This window comes from Equus quagga, chromosome 2, assembly GCF_021613505.1.
Source record: "Equus quagga isolate Etosha38 chromosome 2, UCLA_HA_Equagga_1.0, whole genome shotgun sequence".
In the NCBI taxonomy this organism is placed as follows: Eukaryota; Metazoa; Chordata; class Mammalia; order Perissodactyla; family Equidae; genus Equus; species Equus quagga.
In genome coordinates this window covers 89,296,019-89,320,849 of record NC_060268.1, presented here as the reverse complement: position 1 = coordinate 89,320,849, position 24,831 = coordinate 89,296,019, and the positions used below count along the sequence as shown (strand labels likewise).

The window sequence follows — 24,831 nt, the reverse complement described above, 5'->3', positions numbered from 1 at the left end:
AGTTTTATGTTGTCCCTTATCTGTCCTGAAACACTCTCATAGACACACAGTGACGATCATATCCCATTTTATCCCAGGTGCCCTTACAGACAGTCTCCATAGTGTAGACCTTTATCGTTTCCCTGTCTGGCAAAATTTACCTCTATTGGTTCCCATTACTCTAAAACTTTTTTAGAAGACTGGTTAGTGCTCTAAGATCCTCTTAGTGGATAATGGGCAAGTGCTTAACAGCCCACCCTTGCTTTTGATAAGGTGTGTATGATTAAGAGTAAACAAAAGGATTCCAGGCCCCCAGCATTCCTGAGAAGAGAAATCATCTTTAGTCACACAGGGTACTGGGACATTACTATCCCAAGAAATTCTTGCCCAGGAAAATTAAATAGCTTTATCATTTGTTTCATGAACTTCATGAAAATCCACTCATGTGAACTGTTGACAATTCAGCTAGTCCTTTTCAGGACTGTAGCCCCCTTCTCAAAACAGAAGACCGCTCAATTGGGCTTATCAAACTCTCATTTACTCTCCAAGGTTTGCTCCTGAACCCTCCCTTCACTGTGTCTCCCCAACCCTAAGCAGTCAGATCACAAACGTTGCCTGATCTCCATCAGGACCCCACATTGAAGACCCACTTTGAACCAGAGCACTCAAATCCTGTAATAGTCCACTCTCGAACTCCCCCAGCAGAGATACTATTAAAATTCAAAGTAATGGTGACCCTAACTTCAGCACGCAATATGCTCATTACATTTTGCAACAGATCATTTTGGTGGCCTTTTCACAGTGTCCATCTAGAAGATATTTCTGGACCACGCAGGCTTTCATCAAGACTTCTGAATCATATCACACGAACCACGAGCTGCCTACTTTGCCATCATAACACCCGTTACAATTATGGGGTATTTATGTGCTGAATGTTTCCTGTGTGTTCAGCACTGGGCTAATCATTTTACATGATTATCTCATTTATCTCATGGAAATGCCTTGAGATAAGCATTATTTTCCTCCTTTTACAAATGAAGACAGAGGCTGAGAGAAGTTAAACAACTTATTTAAGTCTATAGAGCTTATAAATGGCAGATCTAGGATTCAAATGGATTCCTCCATCTGCCTCCAAAGCTGACATGCCACGTTGTTATCCCCAATGCTGTTGATGCTGGTTAGTACAGTTGTACACGCTTTTGCACCCAGACAAAGACCTTGAACTGTTAGCCCAAGAACCAGCTAATTGAGGAAGGTTTCTGTAAGGCTATTGGATGGAAAGCGGAGGAACACCTGAGGCCTGAGGTGCTTGATGGGAGTGGCTTTCAGCCAAATTTAACTTGGCTCGGCCCCTCTACCCATCCCCCTCCCCCATCTTCTCTGCTCCCTCCCAGGCCCTAAACTGTGGTGAGAGTTGGTTTTTAAAATGAAACTGGAGAAAGTTTAAAGGCCCAAACAAACGGCCTCTGCTTCTTTAGGTCACTGCAGGAAATGTTTGGGAACCTTCCTGACACCCAGCCAGTGACTCCATGAGGCCGGCCCAGAAGTGAGGCCCAGAAGGTGAGCGCAATGCCTTTGAGCAGGAGTGACTCAGCTCTCACCCTTTCCTCCCCACAGCTGCAGGAGTGGCTCACTCACAAAGGAGGAGCAGCCTTCTATGTGCTGAAACATAACTAATCTTCATGTCATCCTAATGGAAATTATACTCGATTCCCATTAGCTCAAATAAGAATAATGATATTGAATTAGCTTACAGGTATTTTTTCTCTCTGTAGAAGAGATACATTTCAGGAAACTTGACTATAAGTAAATTTTGGTTTCAAGCAAATCTTGTTTTCCCATTGACTGCCTTTATAAAATTAAAGATGCTTTTCCTACGCTCCAGAAATAGTGGCTAAGAAGGACAAGAGACTATCCTTCTTAGCATTGTTCTAAATCTAGAATCATCTACAATTTGTTTTTGAATCACCAACTCATTCTAATACCTTTCCACAGATACAGTCCCAAAGCACAGGAATTTCCTCACTCTCAGAAAGCCGAAGAATTCACATGGGCCTCTTCCTCTACACAGCCCTGTGTGTCCTCTTATCCTTAGAGTGTGCAATGTCTAACGAAGGGCATTAGGCAGCGATGCTGCAGGAGAAGGGGCCACTAGCAGTGACATACTCCAGACTCCAAACTCCTCCTATTCAGTACTCCACAGCCATATGATGGATCAGCCTCATCTTGTACTTTATCAGTTCTAACGCAGATACTTTTTCACATTTTAGCATTTCCAAAATTAAGGTGCTTCTTAGCAATGATGGTGTTTCAATTATAACTGGCAGCGTTTTCTTATTCTTAGTGGCACATAAAAAATGGTGCATCTTATAGTCAATGACATCTCAGATTTGAGGAAATATGATTAATTTTTCAATATTGCTAGTTTGAAAATTCTCTAAAATGAGTTGGTTCCCAGCCAAAGGTGATCACTCGAGAGGTTTCTGTGCATATGCAAATAAGCAGAGACACTTTGTCCTGAGAGCCAGAACCTGCTGTGGCTAGGCACATGGTAAATTATCAACTAAAACCATGCTCAGGTACCCAGAACCCAATGCATCATCATTAATTCAGTCAACAAACATTTGTCTAGCAACTACTATGTGCCAGTATGTGCCAGGCACTGTTGTAGGCACTGGGGATACAGCAGGAAACAAGATAGAAAAAGTCTCTGCTTTTAAGGAGCTTGCATTACCATGGGGGAGTTGGGGAGACGCAAATCCAAAAGGGCATAAAGAAAAACAAATAAGGTCATTTTGTATCGTGACAAGTGCTACAGTGGAAATAAAACAGTGATGACAGAGTGACTAGGTGGGGCAGCTACTTTAGCTTGAGTGGTGAGGGAAGACTTTGAGGAGGGGGCATTAGTGCTGAGATTTGAATGGTAGGAAGGAATCAAGATGCAGAGATCTGGGAGCAGAAAATTCTAGAAATCTTGAGAGCACAGCAAGTGGAAAAGCCCAAAGTTGGTGAGTGCAAATAACAAAAGTCTGGGAGCTAAAGCCAAGTGAAGAAAGGGCGGGAGAGCAGTAGGAGAATGCGGGACCCCTGTCCCTCTGACAGCGGGTTGTGCAAAAGCTGGGGGACATGTCAGGCTGAGATTTCCCCACTCTCCTTTTTGTTATTTTGGCATCTCTGCAAGAAAGCTCTTAGGAATGATTATGTTTCCCCTGGACCTAAACTTTCCCAGGAGTTTTCCTACCCATCCAGAGTTTTATTTTGAGTCTAGATTCTTGGTGGGGAAAGAAGCACTTGCTAAGTCCCAAGACTAGCCATGAACCCTTCTGGGTCCCTGCAGAAAACCTTCCACCTGGTTTCATTTTGCTGATTCCAAGGTGAACTCATCAAGATGACACTTAAAGAAGAAAGCCAGGATTTACACCAGGAAGGAGAAAAACAGAGACCAACCCCACCTGCCTTTCTCTGTCGGTTGATGTGTGAGACACCTGTCTGTCGGTGGCCTTGCCTGCTTCTGGCCAGAGTTCAGACAAGCAGTATGGACTGCAGGAAAACAGATCGGCGGGGTTGCAAACATCATGTGCAAATTGGTTCATGCTGCATTACACCTCCAGGCCTTGAGCATGCACGGAGGAAGGCAAAGAGCATACGCTCCCGAGCTCCTGGCCTGCTGTCCTTCGGCCTTCTGTCACCCAATAGCACATCACTATCAAATCACAGAACTGCGAGCCTACGCTTCCTCGTGTTAACTCAGTTCCTTCACTCATGATCCTTCAGTCCTCTCTCCTCCCACCTGGACTGTGCCAGCAACAGCCTCCTACTCAGCCCCAATGCCTCCTGCTCTCCTCCATTGCCCAACACATCTTACTAAAGCACAACTTGATGCTGGCATCCCATACCCAAAAAATTGTAACGGCTCCAGGGAACTCTGGAAGGTCTGAGGATGCCAAGAGGGGTCTGGTGTCCCCTGGGCCTCACTGTAAGGGGAGCAGTGGTTGCCAGACTGTGTGTCCCTGGGATAGGAGGAAGGGCTGAGGAAGAGGCTGGGTGGGGTCTCTCTAACCCCCGCTGCCACCAGGGCAGCCTCACCATCATCTGTTTACACGCAATGGTGCTGCAAAGGATTTCACTTAAGAATTTTTTTAAGCCGTTCTCTATCTTTAAAAAAAATTAAAGATTTGAAACCCTTTGGTAGTGAAATGAAAGGATAGATTTTAGTCCCAATATGCCAAGTACATATTACACAACCTTAGGCAAGTCAGCCAACCTCTTTGAGGCTTAATTTTTCTCTATCGAACAGTTTCTAGTTTCTCAACCTCATACTATTGGCATTTGGGGCTGGCTAGTATTTCTGGTTGGGGGCGGGGTGGGGGAGTTTGCCTTGTGCATTGTAGGATGTTTAGCAGCATCCTGGTCTCCACCCACTAAATGTCAGGAGCATCCCCACCCCCACGGATGTGACAACCAGAAATGTCTCCAGACCTTGCTAAATGTTCCCTTGGCAGCAAAATCGCTTATGTTGAGAACCACCGCTATAGAATGGTTAAATATTTACCTATCTTGCAGAACTACAGTGAAGATTAAATGAGATAATAAATGCAAAGGGGCTTTGTAAACTGCTATGACTAGAAGTCTGGAGGAAACACCTGACTTTCACCTTGACATAGACAAATAATTGTACCGTCAATCCTGAATGTGATGAAGAAGCTTCCGTGCACTTTCTGAGCCGTAAGATGTTTATCTTTTTGTCTATCGCTTTAAATCTTTGTGATACTTTATCTTTGTCAATCCATAGCCAGTCATTCATTATGCCAGGATGATACAAGGTCTAAAATCTGCAGCATTTAGAGCTCAGCATTCCTGGATGTTAACCCCTGATTCCCTAGAATGAAAACAAAATCAGTGCGTTTGGGCCCACTCAAAGCATGGAATCCGCAGCATTTGTTGATTTACTTCCTCTTTTTATGGAAAAAGCTTCTAGAGGCAAGACAGACACTGAAAACAACTCTGTGTCACCCAACGCTCAGGGAGATGTTGGGAGAGGAATTTACATTGCAACAGGATTTATGCCCGTGAATGACCCCATCGTGAAATTCCCAGGATTTTCCAAGTGGTGGCAATAGTAAGAGGAGAGTTGGTCTTTACAGAGATTTACTAAGATCTAGCACTGTGCCCCCACTATAAACACATCACCTTGCTTAAATCTTACTAATTACCCTCGGAGGGTATCATTTTCCTGCCTTACCCGTGAGAGATCTGCAGCACAGTCATTAAGGAACATGCCCATTATAGCCCCAATTGGAATCCACAGTCTCCTGAGAGCCAGCTTTGTGACCACTGTGCAAACATCGTTCTCCACCAGGTCTTGCCCTTTCAGAGAGTAAGAGGTTTGAGCTTTTAGCAAACACACGCCACCTTCATCCACGACCCTGAGCCTCCTTGAAGACGTCTGCACTGTTGTCAAAGCAACATCATGGCTCAAACCTACAGGCAGATAATCAGGCCAGAGGGAAAGCCCTGGAGATGGAACTCAGTCTTAAACCAGTGCCAGAGAACAGGATCATCTGGTTAAAAGACAACATCCTACTTGGGTATAACAACCAGGATTGGTTGCAATTTTATTACAACAATATTTTAGGTAGCCAACAGTTTTGTGTCAGTCAGGGAAAACTCGACATCACCGTCCACAGCTGTCAGACCCCGTGTGGGTGCCTCCGAATACCTGGCCATTTTCGGAAGGTGGTTCACCATCCTGCCCATACTACCAACCATCATAATCCCCACTGGAAGCTGACCCTTCGCATTTAATTAGGTTCAGTTTAATTACACTTCTTAGTCCCAAGAAACTCCAAAGTTACTTGACTAGGGCTCAAGGAGGAATACAACATTTGGATCTTTCTCTGAGTCAAACCTCACTAGCTCCTCCTTAGGACCACCACATAGTAAAACCGAGCACACTTTTCAAACCTTCTAAAAGATGCATCCGCCCATCTTTAATTTATAATCTCAGACAACAGACTAAACTCTGAAAGCGTCCCAGGAGAACATTTCAGAGGTTTTCAAACTTGATTCCTTCGAGCCCTGGAACTTCCATGGAAGTTTCTCAGTGTCAGTCAAGGGAAAGAGGAAGTGCCAAGAGAAAGAGTCATTCACTGCCCTCTCCTGCTTCTGCTCCCAATTTGTCTGCCTTAGATGTGTCATGTCCTCAGAAGATTTCATTGTTTTAAAAAAGGTTCTTCTACGAAAGAATTCTCAAACTACCCATCTTAGGCCGCTCTCCCATTTTTGGAAAACCAAACTGAAGTCAATGACAAAGCACTAACTTAAGGTCACACAGCCCACCAACAGAGTCCAGGTTTACCTGACTCCACATGGAGGGCGGGAATTATCTTTGAAATATGAAGGTTTTCTGCTTCGGAGACAGTTATAACTGAGTTCAAACTTTATATCCCACTTATCATTTGTGGGACCTTGGGAAAGATCATTAACCTCACCTCACTACACCTTCCTTGTGTATAAAACGGGAATGTAAATGCCTGGCAAGTGCGGTGCTCTGTAATTAATAGTCACCATCATTATTCATTGAAGGCACTCTAATGAACAGTGATTCTGTTCCCACTCCCCGCCCTCCTGCCCATTTCCTTGAGGACTCGCAGTAAACAGTTCACAAACCATATTACCAGTGGGATGAGGGATGCGTGCCCACCGTGGGAAGGCAGACGGGCATCTTCCTTAAGTGGTGTAGGATTTGGCTTTGGCAAGAAGCCAGGGAAGATACAGGTTATCAGAAGGGTCCGAGGGAGATGGGGAAAGGTACCTGCAGGATTTGCTGCTGTTTACCAGAGGCAGCCCTCCAAAAAGCTGCTCGGGACGCTCCCGGCCCTCCGTGAGTCCAGCTCACTCAGCTAACAGCCCTGGGAATGCAACACAATCCGGCGGCTTTTCCAACCCCGAGCTCTGCTCCCCCTGCCTCCTCCCAACTCCCTTAAATAATGGCTGAGCAAATGCCTCCGAGACCATCTTCAGCTAATTTCCTTCAAGACATGCAAGCTGCTAACGCTGGGAAGCACAGATAGTGTGGAATAGCAAATATGGCCAAAATTAGATTAAAATAACCTCCCGATAAACAAATTACTCACCGAAAATAAATATTGGACTCACTGCGGCCCGGATAACTAAAAGAACAGCACCACCACATGGCAGGAAGAGGAACTACAGGTGCCGCTGTCTGGCCAGTCTCAGTCAGCCCACCCAGCCTCTGGGTCTGACAAAGCAGGCAGGGAAGGGGGACAAGGGGGACAGGAACTATCCTTGTAGCTCAAACTTTTTAAAATGTTTTATGCACTAATGCGAAATACAAAAGTATTTGGCAGAGAGGACTGAACTTTGAGCCAAGAAAAAAATGCAATGTGCCAAGTCGAATGTGGCTTGACATAATAGGATTCTGTAACCCTTCTGATCCCTCTCTCCTTCCTCTCCCTCACCCCATCATCCATCAGCCTCGCCTCATGCTCAGCCTCACAGCAGAGACTCTGGCCCCTCACGCAGCCGTGCTGGTGTGTTGAGCACCTCTCACCAGGTCCCATTCAGATGCTTATATGGGGTGGACCATACAATGCTCTTTTCTAAACAAAGTGACAGATACTCCCACCCCAAAAAAATCCTTTTAGTACTTAAACAGTATTTATTCATCTTCTTTTCAGCTTTTGGCCTTATCTTCTTTGGGCTAAATAAACCGACCCTTGTTCATCTCTTCTTGGCACTGAAGGGCTCAGGGCCCAGGCATCTGAGATTGCAGTCAGCTCTGCAGCCTGTGCGAGCTGTGTGCGTAACTTCAGCTTTCCAAGCCTCAGTTCTTACACCTGTAAAATGGGGGTTCTAACACTTCCTTGATAGGCTAAATGTACATATACAGTGGCTGACACACTAAGAACTCAATAAACGGCAGACATTGTGTTGTCATTTCAGTCCAACAGTGTGATGGATGTAGCTTGCCATCCTGCATTCATACAAAGTCGATCACAGCAGTCCATCCCAGTGTGACAAATGCAAAAATCTATCACTATTACTTGAAGCAGATTTTTAGCTCATCACAGAAATATACTGTAAGCTTCTCCAGAAGTTATGGTGGAAGAAGAGACAGCAGGTCTGTAGTCATACCACAATATGATTCTTTCCAGGGACGAAATGAGGCTGGTCTCCTCACTGAGGCAGAGCGAAAGTGAATGTACGAGGCTTGAGTCAGGAAACTGGAATCCTTCCTTAGTCAATATTAACGTGTTAGCAACTCCCCTGGGCACAGCCCAATGCAAGGTATGGGGGATATGGTAGGGAGCCCGGACCTCACGGAGCTGCACCCAGCAGGAAAAATACATGCATACACACACGACAACGCACACATATGTGCATGCAAAAATAAGGAATCATTGACTGCAGTATGGTTAGTTCTTAGAAATATAAATATAGGGTTCTGTGGAAAGGTTTAACAGGGAAACTAACGCTGGGCAGAGGTGGGAGTTGGGTAGTGTTCAGAGAAGACCCCTGACAGAGATATTTGTGCTGAGACCTGAAGAAGGAGCCAGAGTCAGCTGGACAGGAAACCCTCAAAGTCTCAGAGATCTGGGGGGTCATTCCCTCTCTCTGACCTTCAGTTTCCCCGTGTGAAAATGAAGAGGGGGTGGACAAGACCAACAGTGTTCTGGGATATAGACAACAATACTGTAATATAATCATCGAACTTGCTTAGAGACTCGATCTTAATTATTCCAACCACTAAAGAGAAATGGCAATTATGTGACGTGACAGAGGTGCAAATTATCACTATAACGGCAATCATATTACAATATATAAATGTATCAAATCAGCATGTGTTAAATTTGCACAATGTTATATATCAAATATATTTCCATTTAAAAAAAGATGGATCGTTTTCTTGACTCCCAGGAGCCCTATATTTTTGTAAATGTGTCTCAGAGGCCACTTTGGGGGAGAACCAATGGGAAATGGACAGACAGGGCTCTGAGCTCGCTACTTAAAAACAAAAAAATTTGAATACCACTGCACTAAACACATGTGATGGTCTTTTCCAGCTCTAATAGTCTGATTGCATAGCCCTCCTCTGGAAACTGATGGGGAAATACACTAAGTGGGCAGAACCTTAGGGTACCATACTTGTCAGGCAGGTCAGAGGCCCTGAAGCCAAGAGGATGGATCCCAGGCCCTGTGGGAACACAGATTATACAGATGAGTCTTGTGAGGGCTTCACTGACCCACTGCTACTTGTGTATGGTCATAAATCACAGGAATCACAATGCCAATGACCCTAAAACATAAACTGCCATTCTGAGAATTCCTTGGAGCTCCTAGAATTCCTACAAAAGCCTCAGTTTGGTGCGCCCCAGAAATGGCCCATTCTTTGACCCAGTGGTGCAGTGGTTAAGTTCATGCGCTCCACTTTGGCAGCCTGGGGTTTGCAAATTCAGATCCCAGTGCAGACCTACACAGTGCTCATCAAGCCATGCTGTGGTGGCATCCCACATACAAAATAGAGGAAGATTGGCACAGATGTTAGTTCAGCAACAATCTTCCTTACCAAAAATGAAAAATAAAAAATGGCCTATTCTTTGACTTTTTGCCATAGAGCAACTCTCTAGCCATCTTGCTCTCTGGTCACCGCATTGCTGATTGCCAGGCCACAGTAGACGACCTCTGAGAGCACGATCAGGGCTCTGGGCATTAGAAGGCCCTCCCTTCCTCTACTCCCCTAGCAGCAGGCTGATGGCTGTCCCGTGAGCCAGCCAGCCAGAGCATTAACTAGGAAGATAAGTGAGAAGTCTCATCTTCCTGCCAAACTGCCCATTAGCTCTCTTGCATCTCTCCCTTCCTCCTTTTCTGTCTCCCTTCCTTTACTAACTTACTTTCTAATTCCCAACACCGTCCCCATCCCCCAATTTATCCAAACTTCCAGACTCCTCTAAATGCAAGCTCTTCAGTGGGAAAGTAGTCTGAAGTAGAGCCATCATTCCCTTATGAAGATTTAGGGCCTGAACCAGAAAGTGTGTCAGGTGTTTGCTTGTTGCAAAAGTGTAACTTCTCAGTCTGAGCAAGAAGGTTACTACCAAGGCATTATCTGAAGATTGATCACTGGAGCTGGTTTCAATCTGGCATAACCCCACCACCACACACCCATTCATAGGCTGCTTCCAGGCTGCCATTTTCCCAAACTGCCTTTCAACCTAATGCTCACGGAAGAGGTGTTAGGAAGCAAAAGGAAAGAGGGAGGGGTGGAGGGCACGACAAGGAAAGGAGAAGAGGATGCTGAAAAAAGAAAAAGAGACAGAGATAGAGATAGAAAGAGAGAGAGAAAGAGAGGCAGATAGCAAGCGGGATAGAGACAAAGGACAATACGTTTTGATTAGAGAAAAAAAATTGCCTGCAATAGAAGCACTATTTCTTAATCAAAGCTTTATGAAGTTTCAGTAATAAAAAGCTAAGTGTTTTTGCATAGGATAAAGCATAAAAGGGCAAAACCTTTACTACAGGCGAATTTAAGTTGGATATGTGAGTAGAGAGGAGGGGAAGTGATACAATGAAAGGTATGAGATTTGCATTAGTCCATTCTAGCCCAAGGACACACAAAAAGGACCCTTGAATGAGCGATGATTTTTAGGATCCTAAATGCAGAGACAATTGGAAAAGAGGCTTTCGAACTTCCGAGCTTCTTGCTGCTGTTGCTCAGGAAGGGAAAGAAGTGAGAGATGTCTTCCGGTTCATTTCTCGGCTGCTGCCATCCACCCGCCCTCCATTGGCTTCCTGTGCAGTAGCTACTTGAGGGAAGAGAGGACTGAGGGAAAATAACAAAATCTTCCTAACGTGACCTGGGAGCTCTTTCCCTTTCTTTTTGTGGTGACATTTTGGTGGATTCCAAGTCTCCCAGATCCCTCAGTCCTGTTTTTCCTGTTACTGGTGGGGATTGCCTCCAGCCACCCACAACATGATAGGGCCTTGTTGACCTCAGATTCCCAAGCCCACCCATGTTTACTGTCACAGGAACACTGACCATCCCCAAGGTAACAGAGATGTCCTTCTGGCTTTATTTTGACTGGGGAATGTTTTCCTTTTGTAGCACAATTACAGAGATCTACTACAATAGCCAACTTTTATACTGACAAGCAAGCATCAAGGCCAGAATGTGCTTTTAATGTGCCTCACATAAATGCTCCCAGATATCAGTGCCAGAAGGTGAGATTTTGAATTTTAGACAGAAATTGACTTCCTGCATTTCAGTTCAGCTGACATGAACTCAGCTGGGATCCAAACTGACAGACATTCCACGTCAGGTCTTAACTATGCATGAAGACAATAGAAAGCACTAGAGAATTCCACGACATTCATCTCCCCGCCTCCCCCCGAGCAATCCCAGCCTAAGTGGAGTGGTACCATCCACACCCAGATCCTTCATGCCTTCATTTTGGTTAGGCTGATGGAACAAAGATGGCAATTGCCTGGTGAGCTGTTACTGCTCCTCCCCAAATCCATGACAGACTCTGCTATTTAGACACAGCCCACTTTCCTGCTGAGCTCAAATATGATCTCAGAATCCTTCTGCCCATACACATGAGTTGTCACTTGTAATGGAGCCTATTTGCCCTCCTTGTTCTAAGATTCTCTAGATCTCTAGAACTTGCTCCTTTCCAAGTAATTTCTGCATGTTCATAATGACTTTCTTACTTCTTCTGAACCCATAGAAATGATGCCAGCACTGGGGAAGTTTTAAGATCAATTGTGCAAAAAGGGCATTTCTATGAAATACCAATAAAGGTATTTGGGGAGGAGTCAGTTGACCTTGAATGGGCTTCAGCTCATGTGTGTGGTCAAATGTACATCAGTGACTCTCAACAGGAGGCGATTGTGACCTCCCAGGGGACATTTGTCAGTGTCTAGAGATAATTTTGTTCATTACAACTGGGGATGCTACTGGCATCTGCTGAGTCAAGGCCAGGGATGCAGCTAAAACATCCTGAAATGCACAATATAGTCCTCAGCAATAAAGAATTATCTGGTCCAAAATGCAGTAGTGTCAAGGTTGAGAAACCCTGGTAAACATTAGGGCTGAGTATTTCAGGGTAGAAAAAACATAAAGAACCTCTCACCCAACTATCTCCTGTTATAAAGAACCTAAGGTCCAGACAAAAGTCTGTGTAGACAGCTCAGCATAATCAGCAAATAACCCAATACATCCTTCTGATGGGACAATAAAACCTGTCTTAAATGCGGAGGGCAGCAGGCTATCCGTTCCCTAAGAGTCTATTAGTATAGGAAATAGAGATCAGAACTACAAATGTTCGATGCATGGGATGTTGGATTCAGGTAGTAGGGGGTGGTATTGCCATTTTTACACGTGTAAATATTAGAAGTCATTTGTTCATCTGCAAGTTTAGTCCACAAATATTTATTTCAGGCTCTTTATTGTGCTGACGCAAGTAATACAACGCTCAGCAAAGATGACCCTTTCCTGTAATAGTTTGCAGTCGGCTGAGAGAGACACACAACAGCAGTTTCGATACAGGTAATCAATGCTGAGACGGGAGAGCCGATGGGGGCATAGACGAGCGGCATCCAACCTGGTCTTATAGTCATGGAAGGTTTTTTCAGAGGAAATGATGTCTGAGTTGAGTTCTAAAGGGAGAGCAGAAGTCAGAAACTCGAAGAGCTGAGCCCCCAGCAGAGCATGCTCAGCTTGTTAAGCACTGCCAGTGTGTTGAAAATCTGCCTAAATGTTCTAAGCCTGAATTAGTCGGTATTTGCACTGGCTATTGGTTTCTCTTGGGCCCACGTATCATGTTTCATATGGACATAGTTAATAACTGGCTTGTGACTCAGATTTTTCGACATGGTAGGTACACTGTATATCAGGACACTCAACTCTAAGTTTACAGGGTGAGAAAGGGGTGTGGAAGGTGAGCCAGCCTTTCTCAGCTCCCAGGGCTCTCTTCCTGTGAAACATCGGGCCTCTACTGCCAAGGCAGGGCTGGGGGAATGCAAGGGAGAGCTCTTGTCCCAAGGCACGGCATTCACGGGCGGGCTTACCCAGCCATTCTCAGCACTGTCACTTCTTGCAATCCAAGAACTCGCTCACCTTTTTTCATCAAACACCTGGCATTATAATCAGGAGCGATAGAGTGAGCAAGGAAAAATAAGAATCAAGACATCAAACCTGAGGCAAGTTCAGTCTTAAGGATGAACCGTTCTTTCCCCATAACCCGCAGCTAACACTTTTCCATGCCTTCCTGTCTCAACGGCTTCAGGACCTCTCACTCTGCACTCCCAACCCCCTCGAACCACCTTCACTCTACCCGCAGGTCACAAAGCTGTGGATAGACTTGTGTATCGTATCAAGTTCCAATAAACCAAATAAACTCAAGCTTCAGGTTTTTTTCTTCCATCTACAAAGAGAAGGGCTACGTGATACGGCCCTTTCTCTGTGCTTATAGTTGACAGAGATGTATGGTTGGGAGCAGAAGGTGTTTTTATTTTTATTTATTTATTTATAAGTTTTATTAAAGTTCACGTATTACCCACAGGCCTCAGGCTCCCTACAGAGAAACAAATATCACAATTGAAGCAGCTGGTTTCCAAGGTGCCAAATTAAAATAGATGAAGAGGTAAGGAGGGGAAAAAAAATAAAAACATTAAGTGGAGACTTCTTCAGTCCCAAGTGCCTGGTGCCTTCTATTATATTGCGCACACAGGAAATTGACTCCCAATGTAATTAGACCAGGGCTACTAGGCAAAAAAAAAAAAAATCCATCAAGTTATTCCGCCCCCCAGAGCTTTTTTTTTGCAATCACTCAAGTAACTGAGAAAAAAGCTAACTATTTAATATAAACTTATCAGCATCTATACTGCCCAAGCAATTCCCAACACTTCACTTGCTCAAGAATACAGAGTCAAGAGTTGAGTTGGGAATGAAATGCAAGAATCCTGCTTCCCCCCCACTGTCATAACCTTTTCTTCCATACGATAATCCCACTGGAACCTGGAGTTCTTTCCAACAGTCCTTAATGGCTGCTGGTCCCGTTAGAAGGAGCTAGAGTGCCCCAGGTCTGCAGTAGACAACATACTTCTTTTAGAGTCAATGACCCGGTGGCATTATGTACCAACACGCACACATGGGGAGAGGTGTTAACTCTCTCTTTGTAGCCCTGTGCTTGGAACAGCCATAATATTCTCCATCTCATCCCAAAGATCCCAGAATGACTCTATTGCTTTCCAGGTTGAAAATGCACCACAGAAAGAAAAGAATGTCCTTCACTGAACTCGGAGGGGAAAGAAAGAACCACTTTTCAAAAGAGGTGCTTACTGGATTTCAGCAATGCTGCCAGAACTTCAGTGGCTGCCCTGGGGAAAGAGAAAGAAAAGCGAAAAAGTCAATATTCAATGGTCTTTTTGTCAGCCCATGCATCCCGTAGCTCGCTTGCTCATTGCTGCCACCTAACTGCCCCATTATTAACCAGGTAGCAGGCATTCTATTGATTCTAGCGCTGGCCATTAAAGAGGCATAAATGTAGAAATCACACTGAGGGAAGCGTCCGTCTTGTAAACGGGTCTCAGGAGTCCCCTGTGCTGCTGAAAATCTCTCTTCCTCCCGCTCTTGCTCCCACCTTCCACCAACGTCCTACACTGTGCTCCTCGTTTTTCTATTGCTCGCACCAGCCAGAGCTCCTGTCAGTCTCCTGATTTAACCTAGAAGCCCTGGGGACTCTGGAGGATGGGATGGGAGGACGTGGGACCTGATGGCTGAGTGAGTGCACCAATGCCGTGCAAACTTGAGACACTCGTGCCATGGGAGACACACTGGAAAACATTCATACAGTGCAAAGCAAGGTTGGTTCCTCAGGGTGAAAAACACTTGTCGCATTTTTCCTTCCAAATTCATTGTTTTCTTCCATGGAGGAATTTCACAGGCTTTGTAGCAATGGGAGGCATATAAGAATGAAATCGCCTTTGGTCCACGTGTTAGCGACCTTCAGTCTGTCCCCTGAGCCTGAGAAGGTCACACAAAGAACCACTCACTAGGCAAAAGAAAACTTCAAGGCGATGGGGACACTATGGTGTGATTCTAGGATGGACAGTTTTATTTGCTTTTTTTTTCAAAGAATAAAAATATTCTGCACAGCCCTAGTAACTTATCCTTAAAGCCTGTTAGACAATGATCTGTTGCCAGCACCCCTCTGAGGGTTGGGCGAACAGGCCAAAGAGGTTGGATCACCCTTCCAAGATTACGCAGACATGTGAGCAGACCTGGGACCCCAAACCCAGGAATCTCATTTCCCACCTCTGCTTCTTCCCCATCTGTTGATCTCCAGAATCTCTCTCACACTTGCCCTGCCCTGGCCTCTGCCAAGTTGTAAGAGACAATTCTCTTTGTGATATATTACCTAATAACGAGCAATAAAGCCCGCAGTAAAAAAGAACAATAATAATAAGTGAACACATAAAAATAAACGAAAATTAAAATAGAAATTAGGCCCTCGAGACATCACTGTTTCCCATAACCTACAGGGGAGTCCTGGAACAGCAGTGGCCTGAATCTCACAGGTCCCAGTGCAAACCCATGGCTGGGATAACCTCCAGCTCCATGAGACCAACACAACTGCAGAGCAGTCATAAAGAAAGTGAGGCTAGTTTTCATTGATGGACTCCTTCATTTATCCTTCTCAACCATGGTTTCCTTTAATCAACTTTCACCTTCTTGAGCCCCACTCCTTTATAACCCCACATTGTTGGGCGACAGTGGATTTAAGAAGGAACACATTGAAAGTATTGCTGGGCGTCCCAGCCAGTGTGGAGAACCTGGGAGTCACGGTGCACAAGGCCTGGCTTGGGCTGGGGTGAGATGAAAATCAATATTTTGGGGAAAAGCAGAGTAGCCACATTAAGTTTATCACATTTTCTGGGAGCCAAACAGAAATGCAGACTCTCAAGCCCCATTTCTGGCCTGCTGAATCAGAACCTTTATTCCAACAGATAATTCATAAGCACTGTAATGTTGGAGAATAATCAGTTTAGAGGACAGCATCAATATGGCTTGGTTACTCCTTGATGTTGAGAGGAAGATCCAGGTGACTCCCGGATCTCAACCCTCTAGAAAGTATCAAACAGTATGATAACCGAACAAGTAAACATGAATCCAAAGAGTGACATCATATGGCAGAAAATACATAATAAGTGCCATATTAGTCAAAGAGGTAAGGCTGATTCCTGAATAACTAGAAAATATTTATTTCTCTATAGCTCCTAATTGGGGGATCAATGTGTAGTGTGGCAGACAGCACATTTAGGGCAATGATGGACATAAGTTTTGAGACCATAGCCCAGTACTCTAAAGAGTTCAGATTCGATTCCATAGGCAATAAGAAGCCATTCAACCTTTTTGATCAAGGGGGTATGGTGGCAAGGATGGAAAAGTAAGAGGAAGGTTGTGAGCAAAGAATTAATAAGACCAAATGATAGGGTAGACTGATAGCCTAAAATTTTTAGCCCAGGTAAATGGGAGAACAAGAAAGCCATTAATTGACTAAGGAGGAAAATTGAGGTGTTTAGAAAAGAAAACGATTTTTATTTGGGACATGATGGGGACAAAGCTGAATGGAACTACTGAGAATGCTGCTGGAATCATAGATGCAGAATTCTGGAGAGCATCCCAAGTGGGGGATATATATTTACAAATCACTGCAGGAGCAACAGTCGTTGTAGCCACAGGAACAGGTGATATATGTGAGGAAATTCAATCAAGAGCAGAACAGAGGGCTGGCCCAGGAAGGCATCTGCTCCAGACGGAAGGAACCTCTAAAGGACTCAGAGAACGTGCAGTCGAGGAAGTAGAAGGAAACCTGGGGGGGAGTTGGTTTTGAAAGTGAAAGTCACTAGATTTTCTAGGCACAGTGTTTTTCACACTGCAGGTTGTGACCCAATAGTGGATTATAAAATCAATGTAATAGGTATTGACTAGCTTTGTTAATGAAATTGGATAAACTGGAATGGAGTCGAATATATCAGAGTCATCTCATATAGCAAAGGTTAGCAGTGATCTGAGAAACTTTCATTTCAAGGCACATGCACACATATGTGCCTACTGGGAATGTGATGTAAATATTTTCCTTAAAAAAAAAACTTTTAAAGATGTTGCTTAAGGTGTAGTGTCCACATAAGATCTGAACAAGAATAAACATCTGGAATCAACTAATGAACCAATGAGCAAACAAAGCATTTGGTCTCCCACGTGGTGCTGGGATCCAGGCACTGAGCCACTCATGTGAATGTCACCAAGAGGCTCTAGTTTTGGTCCACTTGATGGATAAACGTCTACAATGCTGGTCCACTATCTGAGCGTTGCACTCTGCTTCTCTCCTGCTCCCCCAGTGTAACACTAAGAACGTAAAATCCATCAGAACTGGGGAAACAACTTTGTTAACCAATGGTTAATCCCACACAAGGCAAAAATTTAAGCAGCTAAAGTTGAAATGAGAAAGAACATATTCAATTACTTCCACTCCAAGAAAGCAAGCCCACTGCATTGAGTGAGTAAACTAGGACCCCAAAGTTAATACCTTTGGGCTGCTAGACTGCTCCCTGCTGGACACAGACCTCCAGCATCCATAGTTCTGGGAGTTCCATTGATTCAATAGAAGAAGGGTTTTGAGAGGGGACTGTTTTCTTAAAGTTTAAACCCATACCATCATCGCACATTGTTCAAGCTTCCCGATGGGATGTCCATGTAGGATTGAAAGTAGAAATGCCTCCTCCATTGACTTTCCCAGAGTTTACATTACTGAATGGATCATTTAATAAATTCTGCAGAGCATCCTGCTTCCAGAGAATGAGAATAACATTCAAAGGCGAAGCAAAAAAGCCTCCACCCTATGCATTTTCACAATGTGGTGGGATAATTCAGTCGAGATTCTAGAGGTCACAGGCCACTTCTCTTCTCCTCCTCAGAAAAAGCTAAGCTTAACCCATTGGCATATTTATAAACATTCTCTTGTCAAGAATTTAGCAAAAAGCCACAGAATTGCAACAATTCAATTTATTCCTTCAAGTAAAAATAAACTTTAAGTGCTTTTACCATAGTCTTTAATAATTATCACCATTATCTGGGGAGCCCCAGAAATGCCAAGCATTGTGCTGTGTCCTACGTACATGATTATACATCACAGTTAATCTTCACGGGAATGCTGAAGGGTGAAATTATTAGTCCTATTTTACAAATGGTAACAATGAAGTTCGCAAAGGTTAAATAACCCATGTAAGTTCCAGCAGCTAGCAACAGGCAGCACTGAGGCACAAGTCTACATCCGTCTGACTCTAGATCTAGTGCTCTTAAAGTCTTCTCTCTACTTTTAACATAGTTCTAGAAAGAATCTAAAATCTCTCTCAGTGTAATTTCTTCATCATTCAAATAAGAGTTCTACAGTTCAAGTGGTTACGTGACCGGTGCAAGGTCACGGGATTAATGCGTCACAGAGCCAGTGAAACAAACAATTTCAGCTTGAGTCCAGTGCTTGGCTCAGGGTTCTATATGGAACAGTTTAGCTGAAGCTTGAGAGGATTTAGATGTTCAGAGGTAGTCATGGAGACATGGAGAGAGAACTCAATTGGTAGCAAGCCACAGATGTCTTTGAATGCCAGGGCTGAGTTGCCAAATTAAAAATTACAGGGCTTTATATTTGCAGCTTGGAGCTGCCACTTTTGTGATCTTGGGTTCTAGGGTTACTTGATCCCTCCAAAGCTCATAGTTCCTTGTCTGTAAAGTAGATATAATAAGATCTAACTGATGGGATAGTGTAGGGAGTGAGGGAAGCAAAAATTAAACTAAAAGTCTACCACAGTCCCTGAAACATTCACTTGAATGGCATCATTGGTAGAACCAGTACAGAGCAAGGAAGTGAGATCTAATCTCTGTATAAGTATTTGCAGATGGTAAGCTGACAGGATTGTCATTTGCCAGTCAGGAGAGGTCTCTGGAGAAAAACAGATTCCTATTCCCAGATACAGGACCAAACTATCTCGTAGAAGTCTAATGTTCTGCAGCCCAGATGGCCTAGATATAGCAACTGCCATCTATCTTAGTTATCTATTGCTACGTAATAAATTCCCACAAACTTAGCAGCTTAAAACCACACTCATTTATTATCTCACAGTGCCTGTGAGGTCAGAATCCCATGGCTTAGCTAGGTTCCCTGCTTATGGTCTTAGAAGGCTGTAATCAAGGCATCAGCCAGGGCTGAGTCTTCATCTGAAGGCTTGGCTGGGGAGGAGCGTGCTTCCCAATTCAAACAGGCTATTGGCAGAATCCATTTCTTTGCAGGAGGAAGGCTGAGGGCCCTGACTTCTTTCTGTCTGTCAGCTAAAGACCTCTCACAGCTCCTAGAGGCTTTTTGGAGTTCCTAGAAGCCACTGACTATTTCTTGCAGTGTTGGCTTCTCCAATCTGACTGCTTACTTCATCAACAAGAAGAGTTTCTACAGCACATATGTATGCAAGACAAAGTCTTATATAACAAACATTATCGTGGGGGGAACAAGCACTCACTTTTGCTATAGAATAAGTCCCAGCCCTTGCCCACAATCAAGGCATGAACACCAGGCATGAACACCAGGAAGTGAGGATCACGGGAGGGCCATCTTAAAGTCTGTAGACCACCCAAAGATTCTTGCAATTTTTAGCATTCAGCTACCAGGATCCTAATATTCTCTTTGTCAAGACATGATCCTCTCCAGTTTCCCCTTCCTAGAAAATGGAACTACCACTTTCCCAGAAACTGAGCATGCATCCTTCTCATCTATTTGCCTTTACCATCTAGATCTCACCACACACTCAAACACCCCCATTTTAACTTCTAGAGTGCTCTTAAGTTGTCCATTCCTTTTGCATGCTGCTGTTTTCACCCTAGTTCAAGCACAAGGGGGCTTGGTACTTCACTGAGAAATGTAATTTCAAGAGTTATTGGTCCTTGGTTGAAATTTACATTTTAATTTCCTGTATAATAAATGCATGTGAGCTGCATAATTATTTTAGATATATTAGAAAATACAGTTAAGCATTAAAAAAGTGGAATAAATTAAAACCACCCAACTATCCCTCACCTAGCTACTGCTCTAGCGCCAGAAGTCATCCATCCATATCCACTCTAGGTCCCCTTCAAACTGTTCCTCAGGCTGCAACTAGAGTGATCTTCTCCAGAAGAACATCTCATAAGGGCCCCCTCACATGGCTACCTCCACACCCACTCTTGCTCTTGGGTAAAAATCCAAATCTGAAACATGATCCAGAAGCCTCTATCAAGGCTGGCTGCTGCCACCCCTCCAGCCTTGTCTCACACCAAGGGAGAGACTGCCACCCCTCTGGCCTTTGGCCAAGCCCTGAAGCATGTTCCCATCACTTGTCCTTTGTTCTTGCTAATGCCACAGCCTAAAATGCTTCCTGTCCTCCCCTCCCCCTTCACCTGAGCTCATACTTCACCCTTCGTAGCCTAACTTAGGTGTCACATCCTCAGGAAAGATGTTCTTAACCCCTAGTCCAGGTCCAGGTCCTTTTTGGGTATGTTCATCCTTATTTTCTCCTTTTCTCATTGCTTAATTAAAATCGTAATTATTCACTCAGTTGTGGGATTATTTTATTAATGTCTGTCTCCCCTTCCAGTCTGTGAACTCCAGAAAACAGGAAATGTTTCCTTTTGTATTACTCTACCCCCACCATTTAATATTATTTGAATACAGAACACCATCAGATATTTGTTGAACCTTTTCCAAAAATCAGGCTCTGGCCCAGGACTCTTATTTTTGTTATTCATTTATTCAACAAATATTCATTGAGTGCCTATTACATGCTGTCATAAACTGATAAACCAAAGATTCTTCCACTCAAACAGGTTAGGGCTAGGGTGAAGGAAATAGTTAACAGACAATGATTATTTTTGAATACTACATTAAATAAGTATTCTAAAATGTGATAAATGCCATGAGAAAAAAAGAAAAAGTAAGAACAAGGTAAAGAGATCAGATGTGCAAGGATGGGTTGCAAGTTTTAAAAGGTTGGCTGAAGTAGGCCTCATGGAGAAGGCAACATCTGAACAAAGACGTGAAGGAGGGAAGGAAGTTGCCATATGACTATGAGAAGGAAGCGTGTGCAGACACTCTAAGATGACAATAGGCATGATCCGTTCAAGGAACGGCAAGCTGGACAGGGCTGCTGGAGTCCAAAGGATGAGAGGAGAGGAGTAAGAGCTGAGATGAGGAGTAAGAGGGTACCATTCATGCAGGGCCTGGAAAGCACTGCAAAGGCCTTCACTTCATTCCAAATGAAGGATTTTGAGCAATGACCTAACACGTTTTAAGATTTCTCTGGCTACTCTACTTTTTCAAAAGAAAACAAAAAAGGACTCTAAGGAAGCAATAGTAGAAACCAGAGACAGACCAGAGTAGAAATCAGTAGAAAGCAATGTGGAACAAACCAAATACAGCAAAAAATAAAAAGGATTATATACAATGGTCAAGTGGGATTTGCCCCAGGCATGCAGGGTTGGTTTAACATCTGAAAATCAACCAATGTAATAATCCACCTTAATAACACGATAAAGCACAAAAACCACATCATCATCTCAATAGACCCAGAAACAGCATTTGGTAAAATCCATCACATTTTCACAATAAAAACACTCAACGCTCCAGGGAAAAAAAAGAACTTCCTCCACCTGATAAAGGGATCTGCTTAAAACCCACAGCTAACGTGATACTTAATGGAGAAAGACTGAGCGCTTTCCCCCTACCATCAGGAACAAGATAAGGTTGTCTGTTCTCACCACCTCTGATCAACACTGTACCTGAGGTTCTAGCCAGGACATTTAGGAATGAATGAATGAATGAATGAATAAATAAATGGCATGCAGATTGGAAAAGAGGAAGTAAAACTATCTCTATTTATAGATGGCTTGGTCTTGAAGATAGAAAGTCTTAAAGAATCCACTTAAAAACTATCAGAACTAATAAACAAGTTCTGCAGTGTCCCCACAATAAAAGATCAATACACAAAAATCAATTATATCTCTGTACACTAGCAATGAATAGTTCAAAATGAAATTTAAAATGGCAATCTCACTTACAACAGCAGCAAAAAGGAGAAAATTCGTAGTAATAAATTTAACCAAAGAAACCCAAGGCTTTTACACTGAAAACTAGAAAACATTGTTGAAAAAATATTAAAGAAGATCAAAAGGAATAGAAATCACCGAAATGTCAGCTGTCACCTACTACTGCTCTAGCCCCAGAACCGATGAATCCGTATCCACTCTAGGTCCCCTTCATACAGTTCTTGCAGGTACACCTGGAGTGATCTTCTCAAGAAGAACATGGATACTTTTTAAATTTAGAGCTAACAGGATTTCTTGACAGCTGGCTATGAGAAGTAACATTAGCTCTGTTATTTCTCAGAACAATCCCCATTTCACAGATGAAGGGATGGATCAAGGTAGATGAACCTGCCTGAAGCAACATTAGAAAGTGGCAGAGCTGGAACTTGGCCTTGAGTCTGTCTGACCCCACCATCTGGGCACTTACTCCCAACCACCGGCAGCAAGTGGAGCACTGGGGCCAACGAGCTTCTTCAGGGAGTTTTCAGAAAGAAGGAAGAAGGTGGCCCTAGAATTTAACCCTCTCTAGAGTTTTGGGATACAGGGGTGTAGTAGCAGAAACAGAAAGTGGAAAAAAAAAGAAGTTATCTAAATAACAGGTGGATAAAGCAGGAGGACCTTTACGAGGGATGGAACACATTGCCTGCAGAGCATGGCGCCCAGAACGCCATCTGGTACCGTCCCGGCCTCCTGCCGGGCTTGAGAGGGAATACATAGTGGGATGAATAAAAGTGTACACACACACAAACGCGCACACACACAAGGCCAGCTTACCAAGGAAAATAGATGACAAATGGATCTTGCTCATCACCATTTTCAAGGGAGAAAGAAGAAAATGGAAATGGAAACTGAGATGGCTCTTGCACAGTGAAAGAAAAAAAAATGTGAACATATGGCTCAAAGGTCGAACCAGACCCTGTGCCCAGCATGGAACTTGTCCATTTTTCTCTGGGGAAAAAAAAAAAAAAAAACAGACAAAAAACTCCCCTCCTCCCCACTCTATCCAGATGCTGTCAAAGACAGCTTGTGGGAGCCGTCATCAATTATGGAATCATGGGAAATTTTTATAAGAGAAATTGAAACCCCGACCTCAGATTGGTTTGGCTAGTAACCCTCAGCAGGGAGAGTGACAGAGGGTGCTCCCTCCTGACCCAGGGAACCAGGAGCTCAGCTCTGCACTCTAGGCTGGGAGGACCAACCCCACCTGCTCTGTCATAAGCAGCAACTCTGCAAAGGGAAAATGGTTTTGAAGTACTTCCAAATCCATGGGAAACAGCATCAGGAGCAAGGACTCAGACAAAAGCTTTTGAGGACCCATCCCCAAGACCAGGATGGGAAAGGCTAATGTCTGGGGAGGCAGTGGGAAGCCGAGCGGGGATTCCAATTAGCTCTCACAAACAGGGGAGTGTCTTTCCACATATGGGTGTGACTCTTGAGTTAGCACTTAAAGCGAATATTTCCCTTGAGTTTCCTTAAGTTATTCATGAAGTACAATATACATGAATGTGTCACTGCAATCCTCTACTGTAATACGTATATATAAATGTATAATGAGTATACCATATAATTATGCATATATATGCAAAATAAAATGTTACCGAATGTTCGCTGTATTACTGTCGGAGAATAGTTGCTGTATCACACGTTTAGTTGAATTCTTGTAAGTTAAATGCTATGTATGATACAATCCACTCTTGAAATATCTGGAAGCACAAAAGGAAAGACGTGATATCCTATCTCATTGTATAGCACAGAGCAGGCACTCAACTGACATTTGCTGACTCAATGAATGAATAAAAGCGTATCTGATTTTGCTCCAGCTAAAGGGCAGAGCAAAGATAAGCCTGATTGTTATTCAGCGTGTTTGGCTGAGGTGTACCAGGGCCCCATACTTGGTAGTGAGGCTTAGAGCCCCCAGCACTGATGCAACCGGCGCTTCAAAATGTTGTCATTTGCAAGAAGACAAACACTGTGTGATTCTTCCCACTTCTGTGGGCTACCCAGAATGGGCCAATTCATAAAGACATAGGGAGACTGGAGGTAACCACGGGCTGAAGAGAAGGCCAATGGAGAGATCCTGATTAATGGTTACAGAGTTTTGTTTAGGGTAATAAAAAAGTTTTAGAAATAGATGGTGGTGATGGTTGCACATCACTGGGAATGTAATTAATGACACTGAATTGTACAGTTAAAAATGGTTAACATGGTAAATTTTATGTTATGAGTATTTTACTACCAAAAAATTGTCCTTGGATCTGATGATGTGTCATCTCTTCAAAAAACACTCAGGTCTTTTAGGAAAGAAGGCAAGGAGAGTGGCAAAGGCCTGCAAAGGGCCCCCTCACTCGCAGGACTTGGGAATAGCACCAGGAAAGTTCACCATCAACCACCCAGACTGTGACCCTCAAACTGGAGCGTGCATCCGAATGCCCCGAAGGGCTGGCTAACACATAGGGCTCCATCCCCCAAGCTTCTGACTCAGGAGGTGTGGGTTGGGGCCTCAGAAATTGTACTTCTAACAGCTTCTCAGGTGTTGCTGGTGCCGCTGGCCCACAAACCACTCTTACAAAACACAGACCTAGGCAGTAGGTGTTCCGTAGGTTTGGCTGAGGGACTTTCTCAGTTAGAAGTGAGGGGAGGACTCCTAAGCCATTTTTCTTTCAGCT

General features: G+C 43.9%; 1 protein-coding gene across 1 annotated transcript in view; it reads right to left on the bottom strand.

The window, feature by feature from the left end:
* Positions 1 to 24,831, bottom strand: part of AGBL1 (AGBL carboxypeptidase 1) — a 737,428-nt gene that overhangs the window by 598,431 nt on the left and 114,166 nt on the right. The window contains exon 6 of the mRNA XM_046654855.1: positions 14,339 to 14,376. Coding sequence (XP_046510811.1) covers positions 14,339 to 14,376 — 38 coding nt within the window. The remainder of the gene's footprint in view (positions 1 to 14,338; positions 14,377 to 24,831) is intronic.